We start from the raw sequence: 21,640 nt of genomic DNA, 5'->3' as shown, positions 1-21,640 counted from the left end.
AGCCTTGGCCACCAGTGGTCACGTATGGGACACATGCAGGGAAGGCAGGTAGAGCCTGGAATGCCTGCTCTCTACCCTCACCAGCCACCACATCCCACTGCAGTCATCACGTGTGACATAAACATCCACAGAAACGCAGCTGCACGGTCACCAATGCCAAACGAACCTCTGAGCCGTGATGGGGGAAGTCTATAGGTGGAAGGGGTCTTTAGGGGTTTTCCTTACGCATCTGCTTATCTCAAAGCCAAAGCTATGAAAGCTGTCTCCATTCTCCCAGATTATCGGGGTGGTGGTGGGGGCAGGGGGTGGGGAGAGAAAAGTATTCTGCTGTTTCAATGTCCTTCCTGGAATCCAATTGCCACCTTTGTTGCTGCTATTCAAGTATTAAAGGTCACGGCAGCTTGCCAGGCAGCCAGCTCCTCCAGCCTCCTCCCCATCTGCCTCCTCCATCACCAATAGCCAGCTCCCACCCCCTGCCTGAACCTGAGCACTTGATCTATGAACAAAACTCATCTGGCATTTCCAGAGACTTGTCTTCTGCCCCGCTTCTAATTGCCTTGTGTCTTCGAACCTCCAGAGTTTGCTCTGGCCTGCCAAAAGAAGCCTGAAGTGTTGTTGCTGGTACCATTCGTGTGGCTCCTAACCCAAAGAAGAGTGCAATGTGGCTACAGAGGGCACGGCTTCTGGACTCAAATTCTGCTTCCGCTTTCCTAAGTGCTGCGGGACTTTGGGAGTTTGCCCCGCCTCCCAGGCCTTCACTTTCTCGAAGATGTGAAGTGGGGCCTTTGGAGGAGCCAGAGAGAGTGGGGCGGATAGAGAGAGCAAGTGTACTGGGCAAGGGGCCTCCTTGGCATACGGTCTGCCCTCCAGCATTTCTTGAGGGTGTGTGTAACGATGCGTCTCCTCCACAGAGATGAAGGATGAAGTGGAACAGAACATCTGGCATTCCATTTCTCCTCTCAGCTGTCAATGTTTTCCGGTGATGGGCACTTCCCCTAAAGAGTTAATTTCCAGGCTAATCATCTGGGTGCCAGTCTTTGCTGTTCCTCCATGTTGCTTGCCTTGGGAGTGGAGTGTCCCCACCCCACCCCCAACTTCTGCTTCCTCTCAAACTCTGAACCCAGGCGATGGAGTGCGAGCAGGACAGGTGCCCGGCAAGGCCAATGGCCCATCTTACCTGGGGCCGAGGGTGTCCGGTGACCAGGCACTGCAGCACCAGGGTGTCGCTCTCCCGGATGGTGTAGACTCGCTCACTGATATTGTCCTCCTTCACCACACAGGCCTGCCCGGCATGCACGATCTGGGCCTGGGCTGGAGCTGTGAAGAGAGGAGGGAGGAGGGATAGGGAGGACTCACGGAGCTCAGTGGAGAGAGGACAGAGGAGGGGGTAGGGAGGACTCACCAAGCTCAGTGGAGAAGATGGAGGAGGGATAGGGAGGACTCACCAAGCTCAGTGGAGAAGATGGAGGAGGGATAGGGAGGACTCACTGAGCTCAGGGGCTAGGGCTGCTTCTCAGCCTGTGTGGGGAGAGGCCAGCCCGACTTCCCAGACTTCACTCCTGCTAGGCCAGGACTGACTCTTCCCAGGGCCCAGGCCAGAATCAGGGGACCTCAGAACTTGGGGAAGAACATGTGACGCCATGTGAGCTCCTCAGTGAGGGACAAGGCAGTGGGCCATGGGGGCGGGGGCGGGAGTGCTCCACATACTCTGCTATAACAGCCATGGCAGAAATGAATAAAATTCTAAAGAGACACCATTGTCTCTCAATCTGTGCTATCAGACTATTCAAACAAAAGACCCTGAAGAGTGGGAAGCCCATGGGAGAAGGAAAAGGAGCAGACACAAGAGGAACTTGTGTCAGGGAAAAGATTTCACACAGCTGCAACAAAGTATCAGACCACCTGCCAGGAAGAGACCTAAGCCTAGACAAGGACGGGTCAATGGTGAGCCGACCGCACTTCAACAGAGCCTGCTTAGTGTGCACACCCTTGGTCTTCTATTTAAACTTTGATCTTATTTCAGGACCCCTAAACATGGACTTTGGGGGGGGGGTTCACTGGATCTCTGTCCCTCCTCCCATTGTGGCCACATTGAGTTAATCTTTTCCCACACCCTACTCTTAATCTGTCTCTTTTAATTGGCTAATTGAGGACAGTGGCCAGACTTGACTTGGGTCACACATTGTGACCCCCATGTTCAATGGCACTGCAGGCCAAGTGGCCGTTGCTCTATTAGCTTGGATTTACTGTCTTGGTAACTTCAAGTCTTGGGTGCTTTTGATGCTACCTGCAGCTCAGCACTATGACACGTATGGCCCTCCCCTTGTGCTACTAACAGCTCAAAGCATTCAGGTGACTCCTGTGCCAGCGCACGCACGCACGCACACGGATAGCCATGGCTCTTCAGGCTCTTGGGCTCCCCCTAGGGACAGGTTGAGGCTAAACTTCCTAAATTCCATTTTTTGCTTGGCTGCCCACCTCTTGAGACCAGGTAGGTAGCTAGCAAGTCAGGTGCCTATGCACCACCCACCTCTCCCCTCGAAGCCTCTGCTTTTTCAGTTTTACTCTGCATACGTATGTGTATGCTGTTGTGAGTGTGTGAGTGTGTGTGAGAATATATGTGAACACGTGTGCACATGTGTGTGGAAGCCTGAAGTTGATATTAGCAGGCTTCCTCAGTCACTCCCCCACTCATCAAGTCAGGGTCTCTCAAGTAAGCCCAGATCTTTCTCAGACAGCTAACTAGCTAGCCTGCTTTTTCCAGGAATCCCTCTCCTCCACCTTTCAAACAAGCACTGGGATTAACGGCGGGCTGGCACACCCACCTGGTATTTACGTGGGCTCTGGAGATCCAAATTCCAGTCCTACGCGTAAAGCAAGGGCTTTATCCACTAAGCCATCTACCTCCCCAGCCCCCTTGGCCTCTCTCCCAGTGCCAAATCGTTTGTTCACATTGTCGCCAAGCTGCGTGTAGCTTCTCCTCCAAGGAACGGAGTTTTGATGGGAGCTGCCTAGGAGCCCTCAAAAGACTGTGGCTCCACTCTACCCAGGATCCAAAGGAGTAAGCCAAGCGTTTACTAGAGGCTAGAGGGGTACAGGAGAAAACTGACTGCTCCCCCCCTCCTCCTAACACAAACCGCCCCCACCCACTAGTGCCTGGGCTCCAAAAAGAAGGGAAGGTCCCAGCTTCACACCTGCTTGCTCACCACTGGGAGGGCAGGGATTAGGCGAGCAAATGCAGATACAAAGTACATGGCAGCTTGCCAGCATCCTGTATCCAGTGTCCACACGTCAGATCCTGTCTGTCGGGTTTAGGATCATGGTCAGTAGGCCTTGTCTTGGTCCCTACACAAGGCTCCATGTTGAGGAGTGATGTCACAGGGTGCCTGGTGAGACTGTGCAAAGTGTGGTCCTGGGAGGCTCCGTGGAAAAGCTGCATTTGCCTCAGACTTTAAAGCACAAAGAAGACCCATGCAGTTGGCTGGAGCTGAGTTCCACATTGCATGTCACCCAAGAAGAACAGCAGTGGTGTCTGGACCTCACTTTACCCGTCTCTGAAATGGGAGTGCAGCCAACCCCTCGAACTGACACGGTGGGGGGCATGAACACTAGGAGTAGATTGTAGAACTGCCACGGGTTCAAAAGGAGTGCCTGTCACCAACACTGATGGGACAATATGCCCTAACCAGAGTACTGTGCCAAAAGGGAACCGGCCAGCAGGTCAAGACATTGTTTGAAACAGGGTCTCTCCACGCCCAGGCTGGCTTCCAGTACACTCTGTGGCAAGGGTGGACTACGCTCCTGATCCTCCTGCCCCTAGCTTCTAAGTTCTGGGATAGTAGACATGTGCCACCAATCCCAGGTAGGCTGGAAGGATTTGTGGTACAGCCACTGGACATGACGCTGGCCATACCTAACGAGGTAAACTTCTACAGCGTCCAGGTGGCCATCCTGACTGCATGGCTGTCACAGAACAGTGAATCTGGGCTGAGCAGTTAAAAGATAAGCTGTGTGTCTTTGGGCAATTGCAGTCATCTCTCTGAGCCCGCTTCCCCACCGGTGAGAGGGCAGCAGATTGATGATCGCTGAGGTCTTTTCAACTCGCTATTGATTTTGTAATCAGCGCACGGGCTGCCTGTATAAAATGCATGCCACACTCCAGGGACTGGGCCTGTCGCTGTCAGCGTGCCATAAAAATGCACCATACACAGAAGAGATAGGCATCTTTGGCCCAGGTCCCCAGGAAACCTCATCAAGCAACAAGCTACCAAGAGATGTCATGCGTGCTGGCTGCTGATAAGGCCAGACGGCTGTATGGATGCCTGCAGGAAGCCCGGGGTGCCTCTTGACAAGGAAGACACCGGTTGAACAGGCTTCAATGGAAGATAAGCTATAATCTTGGACGCTGTGGCTTGCCCACAGCAAGACAGTGTTGTAATGACGGAAGCTTTGGTGGCTGATAAGGAGTGATAGAAAAGCGCTACAAAGCTGTGCAGGCTCAGGGCATGGCGAGCCTGGGCCAGGGTGCGGTGGGGGGGTGGGGGTGGGGCCTGGCCAGCAGACACAGGCAGCTCCTGTAGCATCCACACTGGAAGCAGGGAGCGGCCATCACAGATGACGTCATTAAAATCACTGGCCTCTGGCGCCCACCTTTAATCCCAGCACTCAGGGAGGCAGAGGCGGGTGGATCGCTGTGAGTTTGAGGCCAGACTGGTCTATAGAGGGAGTCCAGGCCAGCCAAGGCTACACAGAAAGACTCTGTCTCGAAAAAAATAAAAAAGATTGGCCATCTCTTTCTGCTGTCATTGGCTATTAAGATCTGACTGTAACATGGCAGTTATGAATGCTAAACGTGTGTGTGCCCCATGATTACATAGTCCCTCCTTTGGGGATAGATGCAACAGAAACAAGCACTCACAGCAATCATGTGATAGGTCCAAGCATCTCCCAAGGGGCTGGAGAGGTGCCTCAGTGCCTAAGAGCTCACTCTACTCTTGCAGAGAACCTGAGTCCAGTTCCCAGCACCCACATGCACATACTGCCCCCTAAACACACATCCACATAATTACAAATAAACCTTTAAAAAAAAAAAAAAAGGAGAATCCCTCTGAGTGGCTTTTCTCCTAATAACTAAAACTCAGAATCAACCCATGTGCCTGTCAAGAGTGGTAGAGGTGAACCCAGTGTGGTCACACGTGCTTGTATGTGGGGAGGCAGAGACAGGCAGAGCCTTGTGAGTTCGAGGCCAGCCTGGTCTACATAGAAAGTTCTATGCCAGCCAGGGCTACACAGTGAGAGTCTGCCTCAAAACAAAAAGCAAAAACAACCAAAACAACCAAACAAACCAAAACAACAAAAGGCAGGGTCTTTTGGCTACATACTGCAGGCTTGCTGGCCACGCAGCGTCCGGGGCTGCGTCCTGTCTCTGCTGTCCTTCTCCCAGTAAGGGCACACTGGGATTAGACTTCCGTTATTGTACCCAAGTTTTACACGGGGTCTCAGGACCCAACCCATCAGGCTTGCAGAGCGTGCGTTTTGCTCACTGAGCCACTTCCTCAGCTCACGCTGGCATCATCAGCCAAATGACAGTGATGAAGGACAGGGAGGCCCACGCCCTCGGGTCCTCCCAGGCGCGATTTGAGAGAACCCAGACACAAAGGTGTTTGTAAGGCATGATTCCATTTGTTCAAAATTCAGGACTGTAAGAGCTAACCTCATAGCAGCGGAGGCTTGGCAGTGACTCCCTCGGGTGGAGAGGGTCTTATTAACTGGGAGAAAATACTAGAATGTGCCGGGGAGGCGGGACGGAAGACACCTCCATCTGAGTGCGGTTCAATGGTGGCCAGGTCCACATGTCCAGGTGTCTGTTTGGAGGTTCACCCTGTCTGTGATACTTTGGATATGACATGTTCCTCCCCAAGAGGCTCATGTGATGGAAGCTTGGTCCCCAGCTATGGTGAGAGATGATGGATATAAGGGCGCTAATTCGTTCAAAGGCCTTTGATAAGGCAGGCTCAGGCTGTAGTCCAATTTGTAGGATGCTTGCTTGGCATGCATGGGGCCCTGGATTTGATCCCAGGCCCTGCATAGAGCCAGGCACGATGACACACGTCCGTAGCCTGAGTGTTTGGGAGGCTGAAGCAGGAGGATCACTTCAAGGTCATTCTTGGCTAGATTTTGAGGCTAGCCTGGGCTATGTGAGATCCTGTATCAACAGGAAGCTGGGTATGGCTGAATACATCCATCTGTCAGGAAAGTGCCTGCCTTGCACTTGTGAGAATTTGAGTTTAATCCCCAGCACTAATGTTTTGGGTTTTTGTTTGTTTGTTTTGGGGGGGGTTGTTTGTTTGTTTTTTATTTTTTGATTTTTTTTTTTGAGACAGGGTTTCTCTGTGTAACAGAACCCTGGCTGTCCTGAACTCTCTTTGTAGACCAGGCTGGCTTCGAACTCACAGAGGTCTGCCTGCCTCTGCCTCCCAAGTGATGGGATTAAAGGCGTGTGCCACCATGTCCGGCTTTGGTTTTGTTTTTGGTTTTGGTTTTGGTTTTGGTTTTTCAAGGCAGGGTTTCTCTATGTTATCTTTGCTGTCCTGGACTCACTTTGTAGACTAAGCTAGCCTCAAACTCACAGGGATCCGCCTGCCTCTGCCTCCCGAGTGCTAGGATTAAAGGCGTGTGCCGCCACCGCCCGGCTCGTTTTTGTTGTTGTTGTTGTTTTGTTTTGTTTTGTTTTTTTAACAAAACAAAAAACCTTGGCATGGTGACCATGAACCAAAGCAACCCCTTTTTCAACTCTTAGATTTTCTCGGGTGTTTTGTCATAGTGACTAACACACTAAGTTATACTTCAGTTCAAGAAACAATTTTTTAAAAAAACCATCCATTTGCCCAACTCTGCTGGCACTGATTATTGTAATTATCCCAGAGAACCCAGAACCACCTGCAGTCCCCATCCCTACCCCCAGCATCGAAGGTGGTGGTGTAGCCATTTCATGGGAATTGAACCATCTCCTTCCCAGAGGGAAGAGAGAGACTGCAGCCGGTTATCAGGCAGTCAGACGGCTTGGGGTTCCCAAGGCAAGGTTCCAGGGGCAGGAAGAGCTGCTGGAGAGAAGAGTCTGGTGGAGCTCTAGGGATGCCCCAGCCTTTGAGTCACCGAGGCTCCTGTAAGTGACTATCATAAATTCAGTTTGACCAGTGCTTTATGTGGGTGGACAGACATCCACTCACATCTCCTGAGGAAAAGTCACGTGTTAAGAGTTGATTTGAGCCGGGCAGTGGTGGCAGCGCATGTCTTTAATCCCAGCACTTGAGAGGCAGAGGCAGACAGATCTCCAAGTTCGAGGCCAGCCTGGTCTACAGAGTAAGTTCCAAAACAGCCAGGACTACACAGAGAAACCCTGTCTTGAAAAATCAAAAAGAAATAGAAAAAAGAAAAAGAATTTATTTGGTTCTAGCCTTACATTTTCTTCCTGGTGTCATATCTCTAGTGTCCCCTCGCCTGGGCATGTCACTATGTACACTGCCCTCCACAGGTCACTACCAGGCTCTGCGCTCTCTCTCTCTCTGTCTCTCTCCCTCTCTCTCTCTCTGTTGATATTTTTTGTCCCTGACTCTACTTCTCCTCAGCCCCCAGCTCTGCCTGTCCTGGGAAGCCTCCAGGAGCAGCATCAGCATCAGCTGCTTCAAAAGGCCACCAGCCAGGGCCTGTCACAAACCCCTCTTCCATCTGCCCAACAACAAACGCTCAGAGTCTGCGCCTGCTGGGTGCTGGAGAGACTGTCACCAAAAGTAAACAGGACTCACCCTCAAAGGAAATGATCAAGCAGGGAGGCAAAGAGGACCGAGGTGGCTTCAGGGAGTTCAGTGAAAGCTCCAGCGCAGGGGGATGTGACAGACTGGGGAGAGGAGCCGACTTCTGACGCCACTGGGGTCTAGGACTAACGTCCAGGTCTGTTACCCACCTGCTGGGCAACACTTCTCAAGTTCCCTAACCATTCCTGGTGCCTTAGCCTCTTGGCTTGTAAATGAGAGTGCTGACGTCCCTCAGAACCAGCATGAGGGTTCCAAGAAATATCTGTAAAACACTGGCCCAGATAACGTAAGCTCTCAAGATGAGTGACGGCTTCCCCAGGTGATGAAACGGGAGCAAGAAGAGGGACAGGAGACCGACCACTGTGGTCCTCTTCCATCCCTGTGCGGAAGCACGCAGAGCAGACATCAGACTGGAAAAGATGTCTCATGAGTATACTAGAAATGCATGCTGGGGGTCAGGCAGGGAGTGAGGGGCTAAGGGTGTTGTTCTGAGCACCCCCCTCTCAAGTACAGTGCCCTTCAAGCCTCAGGAGCCTTGGTCTTCTTACTTTAAAAAAAAATTAAAAAGGCCAGGTGTGGTGGCACACGCCTTTAATCCCAGCACTCAGGAGGCAGAGGCAGGTGGATTGCTGTGAGTTCGAGGCCAGCCTGGTCTACAAAGCAAGTCCAGGACAGCCAAGGCTACACAGAGAAACCCTGTCTCAAAAAACCAAAAAAACAAAACAAACAAACAAACAAACAAAAACCAAAACAAAAGAAAAAAACCATAGCAGCTGGGAGGACGCATAAGTAAATCCAAATGAGTGTTTAAAACATCTGGGGAGATGGCTCAGAGCGTAAGAGTGCTTGCTGTGTAAGCATGAGGACCTAAGTTCAAATCCCCAGCTCCCTTGTAAGGCCCTAGAGCCTGACCTCAGTATGAGGGGCTGATGGGGGCGGTGCAGATGACACAACATGGCAAGAGGATTGCTGGGGCTTGCTAGCTGCCAGCATAGCTCCAAGCCCAGACACCCCTTTCTTAATCAGTAAAGTGGGAACTAACAGAACAGGACGTCTAACACTCTCCTCTGCCTCCCACAAGCACACTCAGAGGAACATACATACGTGTGCATAGTCACACATGTATATCATGCTCACACACACATAAGCATGCATGCACACACTAGATAAACAAGTTAAATGGTACACAGCAAGCCATCTAACCATGGGCCGCCACTCTGAAGTGCCCCTCAAGCCTCAGGAGGCAAACGTGAGCTCTCAGGCACTCACCTCTCCATGAGGTGATGGTAAACATCTGAGTGAAAGCCCTGCCACTTCTGCTACCCATGCTCAGCAGTGGCAGGGTCCCCGGTGTGCCTTGTATATGCTCAAGTTCCTTATCGCTGATCTAAGACAGAAAGGGCAAGTCAATATTTAGCCTCCTTCATGAATAGGGAAACTGAGGCACAGAAAAGAAAACACCTTGATTGAGTCACTCCCTGGAACCATAGCAGAGCTAGGACCCAGACTCTGTTTTTCTCTCTGATACCTTGTGGCTCTGTTCACCATCTTGTGGCATTTCCCCGCCCCCGCGCCCCCTCCATACTTAACTTCCCCAGGAGGCCACCAGCTATGACTGGAAGCCAGTGGAGAGTCAGAGAGGGACTGCTGTAAGCTGGAGAGCTGAGCTCAGGTCTACCCACGCCCTCACCACAATAACATACTAGGAAGCACATTCATTCTGCAGTGGTCTAAAGAGTGTGTCATCTCACGTATGACCTCATCCGATGCTTTAATGAGCCTTTCACTGTTCCCATTTCTCAGAGGACAAAAAAGGAAGCTCGGCAAGCTCAAGTAAACCCCGCAAACCGCTCTAGTCTGGAAGCCACACTTCCTGGATTTCATTTGCTTGGTGCCCAGCACAGTGCTAAGGACTGGGCTCAGGACACCGTCTCTGGACAGGTCATATGGGCAGCATCCTTCACTGCCATCCCTCCCTCGCCCAGACCCCTCTTGCCCTCCCACCTCCGGGTTCGAACATGTTTATTGATCCTTTTATGCATGTAATGTAAACGGACACTTAGTAACTTAGTGGAGTTAACAGTGCTGAAATATTAACAAGCTCTTCTCCCTTAATTAGCTTCTCGGATAATGGCGGCCAAGGCCTTAGGGAAGGCTTCCTGGGGCAGGCGACAGCCAGCCCTCCAGAACCATCTTTTACCAGGGTTGATTGTCGGAGCCCTGCGGTAGCCCACGGGTTATCAGACACGGGCCTTTCAGGGAAATGAGCCTTGTCCTCGATGCTCTCCAAAATGGGACTGACCTAACCTTCATGTAGCCCAGCTATCTACACAGATGCCAGAAGCCTGTCCCCTGTGCAATGCCAGCCAGGGGTGACCCAGGAGACTTTCTGGGAGCCCGCTGAGGAGACTAGAGGCACCTCCAGGTCCTTGCTGGGAGAATCAGTTTGAAGCAATCCTTTCTCTCCCCGCCCTTCCTCTCTAGCCTGACCTGACAGCAAGCCATCAGAGAAACTCCAGCAGACATTTGGCCCCATCCACCTCTGCTCGTCTTCTCTGAGCCCAGTCACCCCAAGGCCATGCTCACTGCTCTCCATTCTCCCTCTTCCCTCCTGAGCTCCCAAGCTCTCTCCTAGGGCACAGACAACCACCGCTGAATTTTCCACTTATGCGTTGTTTGGTTCTGTAACATGTCTTGAGCCTCCATAGTGAGCGAGCTCTGCCCTCAGAGCCTGGGATGCAGAGCCTCGTAAGATGGGAAGTCTCCTCCGTGAAGAGCCTTGGGGGCCTCTTCAGCTCAGACCACGATAGAAATCTGCTCCCCAGCCCAAGGCCTTTTGTGCTGATCAAAACCAAACCCACAGCACGGAAGGAATAGCTCAGCCAGTAAAGGACTTGCCTTGCAAGCACAATGACCTGAGGTCCACCCCCAGCCTCCGTGTAAAAAGCCAGAGCATGGTGGTGAGAGTGCTGAGGAGAGGGAGGCAGGCAGGTCCCTGGGGCTTGCTAGCCAGCCTTGCTAAATCAGTGAGCCGCTGCCCAATGAGAGACTATGTCTCAAAAACAGAAACAAGACAACAAAAACCGAGGTGGACAGCTCCTAAGTAACAACACCCAAAGTTGACCTCTGGCCTAGACACACACACACACACACACAAAGTAAAAAATAAAAGGCCAATCACACATCTAGCCAAGCTCCCCCTCCTGCTACGAGGATCCCTCACGTCTAAGTGAAAGAGTACCATTGCTGAGCAAGGCGCGGGTCCATAGCTAAGCAGCCTGCTTTGATCCCAGAAACAAGCTGGTTTCTACATCAGCAGATGCACAGACTCTTGGTAGAGCCAGAGGCTTCTAGAAGAGGCTGGTCCTCTTATCAACCCATCTCTCTGAAAGTGGTGGCCTCCTTGTCTGTGCCCAAGTCCCTAAGAATGTTCTATGCCTCTCAGCACATCTGTGCCTCATTGGAAGGCATACAAGCAGGAGGTGGGCCAGGCAAAGCTCGTATTTGTCAACTACCAGTCAGCGGCCATCAAGGCTCTGGGAAGACTGCTTGGGCACCTGGGGAAGACCTCAGGTGAGAACCTGTAGGCACCTATGGGTGCAGGGAAAACAGTCCAAGCTTGGGACAAAGGACAGCAGTAGACAGCACAGGGCAGTCGCTCAAGGAAGAGAAAGTGGGAAGGCCCCAACCTCAGGCAGGAGCCTGCTAGGTTGAGGCTGTGAGTCCTGGGCCACATAAGGTGGGTCTGAGGGACTGAGGCAGGACTATATCTTGGACTTCACAGTTACATGAGCTTGGGCAAGTTCATAAACATCTGAGCCCCAGTTTCTTTATCCTTAAGATGTGGAACACAGGCTGGAGAGATGGTTCAGAGGTTAAGAGCACTGTCCATTCTTCCAAAGGTCCTGAGTTCAATTTCCAGCAACCACATGGTGGCTCACAGCCATCTATAATGAGATCTGGTGTCTTCTTCCTGTGTGCAGGCACACATGTGAGCAGAATACTGTATAAATAAATAAATAAATCTTAAAAAAAAAAAAAAAAAAAAGACATGAAACACTAGCTGGGTGGTAGTGGCACGCACCTTTAATCCCAGCACTTGGGATGCAGAGGCAGGCAGATCTCTGGAAGTTTGAGGCCAGCTTTGTCTACAAAGCGAGTTCAGGACAGCCAAGACTACACAGAGAAACCCTGTCTTGGGGGCAAAAAAAGATGTGGAACACTGTTCCTCACACTCCGTCAGGGACAACTTTCACTTGAGGATTGAGTGTTGGGAACTAAGGGGCTGGTGGGCGCTTGTTTCCATTTCCAGATGGTAACAGAGCCCAAGGCCATCTGGGAACCAGTCCTGAGGTTCCACAAGAGGAGGCAGTAGAACTGAATGGGGGCTACTTTAGCAGGCTGCTAAAACCAGAGCAGCAAGAGAGGCAGAGCCTGGTCACCAGTGAAAGTGCAAAGGGCACCTGACAGACACTCTAGAAGAATAGACAAAGGCAGGCAGAATAAACCAGACTCATACTGTGGCCTAGATATTCCAGTGTGGACCCTCACAGCCCCCTGAGAGGCTGCTATCTCTATAAACCTGGGACATAGGTCCTGGAGACCAGGCATTTCCTACTGTACCATATTCAAGGTCCCATCTTAGAAGACAGAGCCTGGATCTGGCTCTGACCTCAAGACCCAAGAATATAAAAGGCTAAACAGGGCTCCATCTGAGCCCATGGATCTAATACCCAACCCTAGAGCAAAGGGTTTTTTGGGGGTATCTGGGACCCTGAGCCCTCAGACAAAGTGTGGAGGTGACGGTTAAGTGGGAACCCTTTCCATCGAATTTGCTGGAACTGGGGGTTGAAGGGAGGCTCCATGCTAGCTCTTCACTTGACTGAACCCCCACAAAATAATATTAGGCTCACAGTATCTTGTTAAACGCAACATCTAGCAAAGTGCTGTGAAAACTGCAAAGCCTGGTGCAGATCTACTCTTGTTGTGATCGTTAGGTGCTGAGAGGTCCAAACACGGCCTTGGGATGTGAAAAGTCAGAAATTAAAAAGCCTGAGACCATACATCTATTAAACCGAAGCAGATAAACACACAGAGAAAAAAACGACCAGATTCACGTAGCTAGGCTGTGCACAAGCCCATCCAGCTGCCTCAGCACCAGAAGCTAAACTTTGGGGAAGCCGCCTCTGAAGAAATTATTTCAAAGGGGAAAAAAAAAATCACTCACATAAGGATATTCATGGTGGAGTTATTCAAGAGAAAGGCAAATTGGCACCTGCCCAGGAGCAGCTACAGAGAAACGGTGACCCAAGCCCAGCCCATCAATGCAGAGGGTGCTACCTGCCCATTAAAGTGGCAGGTCTGAAGGCTCTGTCAATAGCGGGAGACGTGTGCGGGAGATAAAGTCAGCAGCAAGAGCCCAAGGAAAGACTGTTTACAGCTATGTAAAAATGTATCGACAGGTATGGGCAGAGAGCTCGAATGAATGGTTAATGTTTGATGGGCACGGGGGCCGGCTGCTTCCTGTGAAGTTGTTTAAGTGGCTGATAATAACAATAACAACACCGAGAGCAAAATCAATCTTGCAGCTGGGGAGCTGGCAGGGCCCCAACTCCTAGAATGGAAGAAGAAGGAGAAGAGGAAAGGGAGGGAGGATGCAAGCCTGGAGGTCCCTTCCCCTCACCGCGTCACCGTGGGTTGCTTTGAGTGCCCCGTGGAGCTACCACACTTGGGACGCTCTGAGACAACTTCAGGGAGGAACCACAGGCATCCTTGCCCGAGCCTTCCTGAGACGGCGGCCTGCGTCCCTGTCGGCCAGGATGTCACCCTAGGCACGTGGGGCCATGGAAAGGTTTACTCTGAGGTTACACTAACTTCTTACACCTCTCCAGACACCAGCCTCTGGAGCCAGCACCCCCACACAAGCCCAACACAGTATCCTACGGTGACCACCTGCCCTTCAGGAAGCTGGGAGTCACCTGTGACCTCTCTTTCTCCTGTATCCCACACACAACCCACTAGCGAGCCTCGCCAGCTCTATCTTCTGGGGCTTTTCTCCTGTATGTCACCCCGTTCTCGGTCCCTACCATCAGCTCTGCCTAGGAGGTTACGGCAGGCGCCTGACAGGTCTGCCTAGCATCCTCCGGCGGCAACAGCAGTAGCAGCAACCTTTAACTACACTCCCTTTTCTTTCCCTCACCCTCTGCTGTGTATCACTTGAACCTAAGCAATGCATCCAACAAACAGCTGTATCAGGTTCTTTCCTCGCGGCCGTGACCAATTACCTAACAAGCACTTTACGGGAGGAAGGGCTTATTGTGTCTCGTGGCCCATTTTGGCAAGGCAGTCACGGTGGTGATGGGAGCACGAGGTGGCTGCAGGTCACACTGGACCTGCAGTCCAAACACAGCGTTTCTCACTTTCTCCTTTTTGTTCACTCAGGATCCCGGCCCATAAGTTAGTCCTGCCTGTCTTCAGGCTGGGTCTTCCCTCCTCAGTTAAACCTTTCTGGAACTATCTTCACTGACACACCAGAGGTATGGCTCCTAGGTGATTCAGTGTCAGCTGACAGTGAAGATCGGCCACCATGCCTGCCTCGCCCAGTCATCTGCTCCCTCTCATGCCACATGCTACTTTTCCTCAGCCCAGCCAACAGGTCCCACTCTCACCCATTGCTCTGCTTGGGTAAGTACCTCCAGTTCTCCAGAGCTCTCTCCAGCACGCCTTCCCCCGGGGCACCCCACTTACAGCCACACCCCTCCCTTACTTTGTGGGTAAAAAAAAAGGCTCAAGGCGGGTGGTTGCTGGAGAGATGGCTCAGCCGCTAAGAGCATTTGATGATCTTGCAGAAGGACCCAAGTTCAAGTCCCAGCACCCATATCAGGTAGCCCACAACTGCCTAGAACTCCAGTTCCAGGGGATCTGACGCCCTCTTCTGGCCTCCATGTATACCTGCGCGCGCGTGCACGCACGCGCGCGCACACACACACACACACACACACACACACACACACACACACACACACACACACACACGGGGCGGGGGGGGGGGACACATACACATAATATTTTAAAAAGAAATAAAGCCCATCCACACCCAGCCATTTTTTGTTCTTTCTCTGTGTCCCTTCAAAGCAAACATTCCTGGGGAGGGAACATATGTTAACTCTCTAAAAGGACATGCCATTTTCCTCCACGAGTCAAAAAAACTCAAAGTCTGGGAATGTACCCTCTTTAGCATGCAGTATTTATAAAATCAGGAAATGAAATAGCTGCCCTTCTCCTTAAGCACGCTCTTATTAGTTGCTTCTCCAACCCCCCATTACTAAAAGGTTTCTCTTCCCTTTTTCTTTGGCTGTAAATGGCACAAACTGTAGGATTTGATTATAATGTTATGCCCAAGAACAACCTGTAAATGGCTGTGTGGGCGATGGGTGAGGAGCTTGCTCCCGAGGGCTGAGGGCTCGGCAGGGGAAGGCTGTGGATGTAACACGCGAGCGGGCTAGAATTCAGGAAGGAAAGGCGAAGCGTGGCGTCCACAGGGAAATGCAAATGGCTGGTGAAGAGCAGGAATGCTGCGGGCTACGTGTAGGGGTGCGGATGGCAGCCCTTCAGCTTTCACCTTTCTGCTTTCCCACAGCCTGAGCCTCATCCTCTTCCTCCCCAGTGCTGTGTCACCTGCCTGTCTGTACACAGAGCATGCCACGCCACTCCTCTGGTGGCATGGTGTGTGACACAGCAGGCACTGTGCCTGCTTTCTGTGTTCTCTCTCCACATCTCTGCCGTTAAGCCTCTTTGGACCAGGCACCGGAATAAGAACACGCCGGTTAACACTCATCGAGTCTTCTCAGAGCCAAGGAAACTGAGGCACAAGGGGAAAGTAAATCCTGCCCGAGTTTTCACGTGGCTGAGGCAGGACTGGAACCCAGGATCCATTCTAGAAAGTTCTGCTGTTTTCCTCCACCCCTCCCCCAAGCCGCCCCACCCAACAGCCCCTGAGCAAAAGAGACAGTACTCACCCACTGTGGTATATTTAGTTAAGTGATGCTGAAATTAAACCCTGGTGGTGTCACCTGAGCCTGGCAAGTCATGTGCAGCAGCTGACCTCAGAGCTGCGAGCACTGATACCTCAGTGTGAAGCTTTTCTCCCATCATGCCCTCCCTGGGGCTCTGTAGCAAGGAAGGAAGCTGTGAAGGAAGGAGGGGACCTCCATGCATGTGGGGCCACTTGGCCAACCCTTTCCAGAAGCCTCCTCTCTGGTTGCCATGGCAGCACTTCCTGAGAGGCCTAGGGGTGGGGGCTGTGTATGGAGACCCCGGAGAAAGGGCTGCAAGAGTCCCAGTCCTGAGGCTTCAATCATCAGGGTCTCCCCAGTTGGAAGAAAGAAGCTGCTCTCTGGGGAGGGAGGCAGGGGACGTGGGACGGACCAGGCAGAAGGACAGCAGAGGGGACAAAGTATGCACAAAAGCAAAAGGAACAACAGCAAGAAAATGAGGCAGAAGTGGGAATTCAATTTCTCTGCCCCAGTGACCAGAAAACAGTAGGCACTTTACAAATGTTGGGGGGAAAGGAGGTCTTTTCTCTCTCTCTCTTAAGATAGGGTCTCAGGTAGCCCAGGCTGGCCTTGAACTCACTATGTAGCCAAGGGTGACACCGACCTCCTGGACCTACTGCTTCTACCTCCCTGGTGGGGAAATCACAGGGGTGCCCACCCACCCAGTTTAATGTCATGTGGGGGAGGTCTAACCAGCAACCTATGCACGCTAGGTGAGCACTCCATTGGCTGTGCTACATCCCTGGCCCTGGAGGCAGGTGTTACTCAAGGTGCTTGAAAGAGACTCCCTGGCTAGGCCACCAGCAAAATGTTTGCTTTGACTAGCCTCAAAGTAGGAGCCTGAGTTACGGAAGCAGATGCCCAGGAGCCCTAAGGTGCTGGCTCCCCTTTGAGCCACGGCTGTCTTCATCCAGTTGCCCACGGAGTTCCAGAAGGCAGCCCCTTCTCCTCCCCGGCTTTATGCTGGGCCCAGCTGGGGGCACTGTGGTCCTGCACCAGCCCAGACTCTTTGCTGGCAAGGGTGCCCTGGGTGAGCGCACACCTGGCACAGGGCCCGGTGCCTGAGAATGAAGCTCTGGCGGGTGGCTTTGTGTTTTGTGAAAACCAAACCCACAACCAGGCCCGGCAGCCAAGCAAAGCATGCCGGGAAGGCTGGCAGGCCTCCCTCCAAGGTCCCCCCCCCCCGAACCCCCGCCCCAAGAGCTACGGGTGGCACCAGCTGCCACCCAGGCTGGCACAGGAGACCCAGTGGACAAGGCCTGGGTCCAGCTCTGGCCTCCCAGCCTGACCCTCTTCTCCCTGGAATAAATTGGAATAGAAATGAGAGGGAATCGCTCTCCTCTGTTTGAACAAATTGCTATGGATCCCTCCCTGTCTCAGGTCAGGGCTCGCGATGGGGGATATTTTCACTTGCCGACTGCTAATAGACTTGGGAGAAGCTGCCGGATCGATTGCGGCCGGGAAAATTAGCCATGAGCTCCAGGCCGGCCTCGGCCTGCCCCTGCCCCTGCCCCCCACCCCAGGCCTCCTGGTGGGGGAGTGGAGGGGGCCCTGGCCCAGCAGGGACCAGAGCCAGGAACAGACAGATTGAACCCAGGGTGCTGAGGCTGAGCCTGGTAACTGCCAGGAACCACAATCTGTTGGAAGAGCGGGGGATAAAGGTAGCTGCTCAGAATCCCCAGGGAGGTCCCCGGGGCACACGCAGCACACACACACGCATTCATCTGTGTCCATACACCTACTCACACATGCCAGCCAGATTTTCATGTGCACGAGAGACAGATAAGAGGCCCTGTCTTGTGCGAGGTGGCAAGAGCCGTCAGGGTCCACAGTGACAAACACTTGCCAAATCTCATGTTTGCCTCCAACAGAGTGAGGAAGGGAGACGGCCAGCTCCTCCTGTCCCTGCTCCCAGTGAGCTCTCCACCTGCTTCCTCAGAGCCACACAGGGGTGTTCTGTTAGGGGACTCTGGAGCCAGCATCTACTGGCCCCACCATGGGCCTATTGCCAAGGACTACGTTGTCTGGAGAAGCTAAGAGAAGGCAAGGTGGAGCTTGCCTTAGTTTCTGAATGTCCCAGGAATAAGGTGGTTTGAAAAGCCACTCAGGCCTGCTGGCTATCCTGCCAGGTCACACATACACACACACACACACACACACACACACACACACACACACACACACACACACACACACACACACACACACACACACACAGCCCTCAGTCAATGTGAGCACAGATCTGAGGAGACAGAGCAAAGCCACCAGCTTACACCTGGCCACCAGTTTCTGCTTCCAAAGGTGGAGTTTACACAGTAGAGCAGGTCACCTGCCAGTCCACAGCCTCTAACCTCCTGTGGATTTGAGTTTGGTCTAGCACTTGCCGTGTGACACACAGCTGGTACTCACTAAGTGCTGAATTCATCTCAAGTCCCAGTTGGAAGCATCCCAAAAGGTCAGAGATGCTCCCTTGTGGTCCCTGTAGACGATCCAGCTGTTCAAGGCTGGGGAGCAGAAAACTCCTCCAGGCTATAGGCAGAATTCTGCAGTCCTCAACCCGGCCTGCAGGGCAAGGTGCTCGGCCCACTGGCCCACTTTGACTAACTGAATTCTTCAGAGCTAGGATCCACTCACAGCATTGCCCAAAGTACCCTGGAGATCCCTGCTTGGTCCTGCTACTCCCTAACCCTGCCCCCTTCAGGGACAAGCTCTGTCCCTATCCTCCAGAAAGATCTACGGCAGTTGTTCTCAACCTGTGGGTCTTGACCTTTTTCACAGGGGTCACCTAAGACCACCCGCCTATCAGATACTTACATCATGACTTGTAACAGTAGCAAAATCGCAGCTATGAAGTAGCAACGAAAACAATTTTATGGTTGGGGGTCAGCTTAGCTTAACATGAGTAACTGTTTGAAAGGGTCACAGCTTTAGGGAGGTTGAAAGCCGCTGTTCTACAGGAAAACCCACACACTGGGATTTTCCGAGCAGCTTGCTCTGTATAGGGGCTTGAGCCGAGGGCCCACCGGCTCTGCAAATCAGCCTGGCTCCATCCAGAAAGACCAGGCTGAGGAGTGGTACCTGCTGTCAGTGCCTCGCATTCCTCTAGCCATTTCAGTGGCTGTGCACCTAGCACCTGCCATCCTGTGGAGCTTGACACCACCCGGCCACCACTGCCGATGTTGCTGTGCGCCTGGTGAGCTCAGAGGGCAGAATTCACAAGCGTTGTTCTACGGTGGGGGAGCTGCTTGGTCAATGGAGGAAGCAGGGGTGGGTGTGTCTCCACCCTAGGAGCAGAGGCAGATGTGAACCAGAGCCCTTCAGAAGGACACAGGGCAACCGGTTTAATCAGGCTCCTCAAGGAGGAGGGGGAAGGGTCCCTTGATTCTATAGTTCTTTCTTCTTCTCAACCCAGGCGACGCAAGACCACAGCTCCAAGGGAGTTTATAGTCTATGGTGTCCACCCACAACACTAAGCACCATGGCGGTAACCCAGAGTTCACACTGTACCTAACCAAACATTGGTAACCCCTGGATACCCCCACTCCTGAACCATCTGCTTTTTAGGCCTGGACTATAGCTTCCAAGCCTTCCATTCTGGAGTTGGCACTGTCCCCTGCTGGCTGGTGCTTAACTGCAGGGCAGATCTTGTGGGAAGTGTGCCGGCAAGTCCCCCTTCCCCCCCACCCTCTATGACACACACAGACAAGCAAGCGTGTGCCTGCTGGACACTTCATTAAGGGTTCTGACGCCCAACCCTCCAGGCTCACAGAGCAAGCACCTCAGCCTGTCTTGGTGCCACTGAGGCTGTGAGAGATTAAGAAATGGAGTTTGAAGGAGTGGGGGGAGGGGCAGGAACTTCTCAATACCACAGCAGCATGTCTAAGAGGTGACACGGTCCCTCTGCATGGCTATAGACTGCAGCCTGGGCACATGATGGCTGTGTGGCACTCACCAATGACTTGCCTTCTCTGGCCTCAAATCTCTTCCTACACTGAATCTCAATGATGCTGATGGGCTGGGTCGCAGGAGGCCATAGAGGTGTGGCCGAGTCCTGCCTGCCCCACACCTTATACCGCCTCTGCAGCTGCTGTATGGCGAACCAGACCTTCACAGGTGCAGGAGGCTAACCCGACCTTCCCCCCAAGGTCCCCTACATTTTATGGGAGCATTAGAACCAGACCCAAGGGATCAGGCCACTGGAATTTAGTTCCCTCCCAGTTCTGCCCTTCTGGGATTCCACTCAGAGACAGAGAGATGAGCTTTCTGGTAAAGATGAGAAGAGGCTTGGGGCCAAGGACAGATTCAAGTTGAGAACTGCGGATTCAGCTCCGAGTCTTTCTGATGTCAGGTTAGGTTCCAGCAAGTTGAAATAAGGTCAGACAGGGAGAAGAACTTCCCAATACGAAGACCCAAAGAAAGGCACAGGAAATTGTTGTAGGGTTTCATGGTCTCATGAAGAGAGTGGTCTCTCCTAGAAGTTCACAAACATACTCGGTTGCCTCAGGCCGTAGCCTTCAGTGTCTGGTCCTGAAAGCCAGGAAGCTGCTATTCACGGAGCCATGGAGTTCAGGTTGAAATGAGACACCTGCCAGTGGAAACAGACTCTCTGGAGAGCCTGGGAGCCAGGGGAGAGGAGGTTGGAGCGGTGCAGGGGACAGAGAGAGCCACAAGCAGGCAGAAGGCCAGGCAAGACTTTCAGAAATGTCTGGGTGGCTGCAGACAAGTCACTTGCCCGCTCCGGTCTCCATTTTCTCTGAGGCCCCAATCCCACCTGAGCAAGGTCGGCAGAGTGGGTGAAAGGAGGCCCAGTGTGGCCGTTTACACTATTTGTGCCTCTTCTGTCAAGAAGCCACAGGTGGGGACAGGAGATGGCTCGATGGGAAAAGGAGCTTGCTGTGCAGCTTGAGGGCCTTGACGTCTCTATGTTCGTCTCCTCCTACACTGAGTCCTATCTCAGTCCCACGAGGCCACAGAGGGATGGCCCTGTCCTGCCCTGCCACACCCTGTTGGGATCCCCTAGTGCTACTTGAAAAAGCCAGACTTGCGTTGGGAGGAGGTCTCAATGGCTAAGAGCATTGCCGCCCAAGTAGAGGGCCCAACACCTATATCCGGCAGCTCACAACAGTCTATAACTCCAGCTCCAGGGGACCTGATGCCCTGTTCTTGCTTCCGAAGGCTCCTGTACTTGCATGTATACACACAGAGACACATATCTAAAACTAAGATTAAAAAGAAAAAGATAAAGCCAGGCATGGCTGTATTCACAGTTCTGGGGATGCGGAGACAGGCAGAGCCTTGGGGCTTGCTGGCCAGCCAGTCTAGCCAATCTGTGAGCCATAGGTCCAGGAGAGACCCTGTCTCAAAAGAGAAGGTGGAGAGCAGCTGAGAAAGACACCTGTCGTTGACTCTGGTCTCTTATACACATAAATCCCAAATAGGACAGCTGCTGACTAAGTGGACATTGGTGTCTAGCTCATCAACCTATCTACCTCCATTCCTACCTATTTTTAGTTTTATTATATTTTATTGGGTGGTGTGTGTGTGTGTGTGTGTGTGTGTGTGTGTGTGAGACCTGGCAGGATGAGATCTCTGAGCTCGAGGCCAGCCTGGTCTACAGAATGAACTTCAGGACAGCCAAGGCTACACAGAGAAACCCTGTCTGGAGAAGTGGGGGCGGGATGGGGGGAAGGAGGCTGGCCAAAATGTCAGACGTCCTGATTGAACTGGGTGTGGTGCAACACAGGTGCTAGGATATGTTGACGTGTCCTGGAT

The 21,640-nt window shown here is 52.6% G+C and overlaps 1 protein-coding gene across 1 annotated transcript in view; it reads right to left on the bottom strand.

Annotated features, from left to right (window-relative positions):
* Mdga1 (MAM domain containing glycosylphosphatidylinositol anchor 1) overlaps positions 1-21,640 on the bottom strand; it is a 56,589-nt gene that overhangs the window by 25,146 nt on the left and 9,803 nt on the right. Inside the window, 1 exon segment of the mRNA XM_051153394.1 lies at positions 1,178-1,317. Coding sequence (XP_051009351.1) covers positions 1,178-1,317 — 140 coding nt within the window.

The sequence above is a fragment of the Acomys russatus genome, chromosome 11, assembly GCF_903995435.1.
Source record: "Acomys russatus chromosome 11, mAcoRus1.1, whole genome shotgun sequence".
Classification (NCBI taxonomy): Eukaryota; Metazoa; Chordata; class Mammalia; order Rodentia; family Muridae; genus Acomys; species Acomys russatus.
Note: the sequence above shows the minus strand (reverse complement) of the source record. Positions and strands in the feature narration are given on the sequence as shown.